At 38.4% G+C, this 2013-nt stretch overlaps 1 protein-coding gene across 1 annotated transcript in view; it reads left to right on the top strand.

Moving 5' to 3' along the window:
* The window catches only part of LOC108572619 (ryanodine receptor), a 54180-nt gene extending 53779 nt beyond the window's left edge, over positions 1 to 401 (top strand). Inside the window, 1 exon segment of the mRNA XM_017934875.1 lies at positions 79 to 401. Coding sequence (XP_017790364.1) covers positions 79 to 384 — 306 coding nt within the window. The 3' untranslated portion in view covers positions 385 to 401.
* Positions 402 to 2013: the final 1612 nt, after the last annotated feature.

The raw sequence follows: 2013 nt of genomic DNA, 5'->3' as shown, positions 1-2013 counted from the left end.
ATCTAAATTCTCAAATATATAAATTTTCAAATTCTCAAATATTTAAATATAAAAATTCCCAAATATTTAAATTCGTAGAGCTTTCAACTCGTCAAAAAGCGTGCACCATCACATCAAATATACGTTAAAACAGACTTCCCACCTTTTAGAACCTCAAAAACCCTTCTCCCTCAGACATACACCACCAAAACAAACTAACCACCGCAATCCCGATCTTTCAGGTTCTTCCTCATGCACTTAATCAACAAACCAGACACCGAGTACACCGGTCAAGAAACCTACGTATGGAACATGTACCAGCAAAGGTGTTGGGACTTCTTCCCGGTCGGTGATTGCTTCCGCAAACAGAACGAGGCGGTCGAGGAAGAAGCGAAGAAGAAGTAAAATGAAACTCGTCGAACTCGTGTCGTTTTAACGTATACGGCTAAATGACCAAAATCGATCGAAATTTAACCAAAGGAAACATTTCTATTCCTGAAACGTCTTCGATAATCGTAGTCTCCAATTTCTACACGCAGACAGAGCGAGAGAGAGAGAGAGAGAGAGAGAGAGAGAGAGAGAGAGAGAGAGAGAGAAAGAAAATGGATGATGATTGTATTTAGAAAAGAACATTCTCGATAACGTACGATTTCAATTTTTAGAATTCCACACTCTCACTCGTATGTTGATACGTAAATAGATAAAACTAGAATGTTGAATGCGTGTGTACCTTTTACATTCGACATTTAATCGTTAATTCCAAGTTTCGAACGCGGATAACTTCGACACACGCGAATTTAGAGCGCATTAATTAGGAACTGTGGCGAGTTTCGCGCGTACCACGCTCGATCGAAATTCCCCCAAATTTCAATCACGTGAGAATCCAATCATTCGTTACGCGCGAACGTGCTGGGAGACTGGTGAAATATTTTTCCAACCTATATTTTTCCAACTTTGTAAGGGTGGCTGGATATATATCGTCTTAAATCAACAGTTTCCTCTCTTAGATAGGTAATTTGCAAAGAAAAAAAAAGCAGAAAAAAACAAAGGGGAAAACGTGTTCGTTGAGTCATCGACAAAAAAGAACGGGAACCGACTGCACAAATTACTACATTATCATGAAACGTTACGATTGCCTTCTTTTCATACGTCGAGTGACCACACATCTCTTGTGCATAAAATAATTTAACTCATTAAACGTAATGTTTGAGATATTATAAGAGTATTACGTAAGTTGACGATGTTTAAAAGTTTATATCAAAATGTGGAGCTCTCTACGTCTACGTGGGAACTTTTTAATGATTATTAACGACTGAAATATCGCGATGTAATCAAACATGTCAATACGTTGTAAATAACGATCTACGACAAGATTACCTGAGAATAAAGAAAGACATACTTCTTTAACTCGTCGTTCTTTATTATACCTTCAATTTCACACCCACCTCCACTACAACTCCACTTTAATCAGGCTCACCTATGAAATAAAAATTCAATCTCTGCGGTTTGTACTTAAAAATGACTAAAACTTGTAAAAATGCAAATATGATATATTTTGTACCTAATACAAGCATAAGAGTGAAATTAATAATGAACAGTCTCTAGATAAAGAAATTACCGTGTTCTATATATCAGTTAACCAAGAACGAGTTAACCAGTCTTCCCCTACCAACAAACTTCTAAGTAGCCTTCCTTATCATCTACCGATACCTTCTCACCCATTACCTAACGATAACACAATTACACCCCTATTCAAACCAATATTCCACCCAGAAATTCACCCACTACCCCTATCAATACACCGCTAAAATCGAGCCAACAAACGCTCACCCCTAAAATCTCCACTCTCCCAAACTCACCCCAAAAAGGTCTCACTAAAAATCCCCTGAAATCCTAACCCTACTACCGCCTACTAAACCTATTCGAAGGAGTCATTCATCTCGAACGATCGATCGATCTAGGCAAACTTTGCATCTTCCTCCGTTCCAGCTGCCCGATCGATGCGAGAGATTCTCGTTGAGCAACGGAAGAAAA

The sequence above is a fragment of the Habropoda laboriosa genome, unplaced genomic scaffold, assembly GCF_001263275.1.
Source record: "Habropoda laboriosa isolate 0110345459 unplaced genomic scaffold, ASM126327v1 scaffold22, whole genome shotgun sequence".
Lineage (NCBI taxonomy): Eukaryota > Metazoa > Arthropoda > Insecta > Hymenoptera > Apidae > Habropoda > Habropoda laboriosa.
The sequence above is the reverse complement of the archived record's forward strand: the minus strand, read 5'-3'. Positions and strand labels throughout refer to the sequence as shown.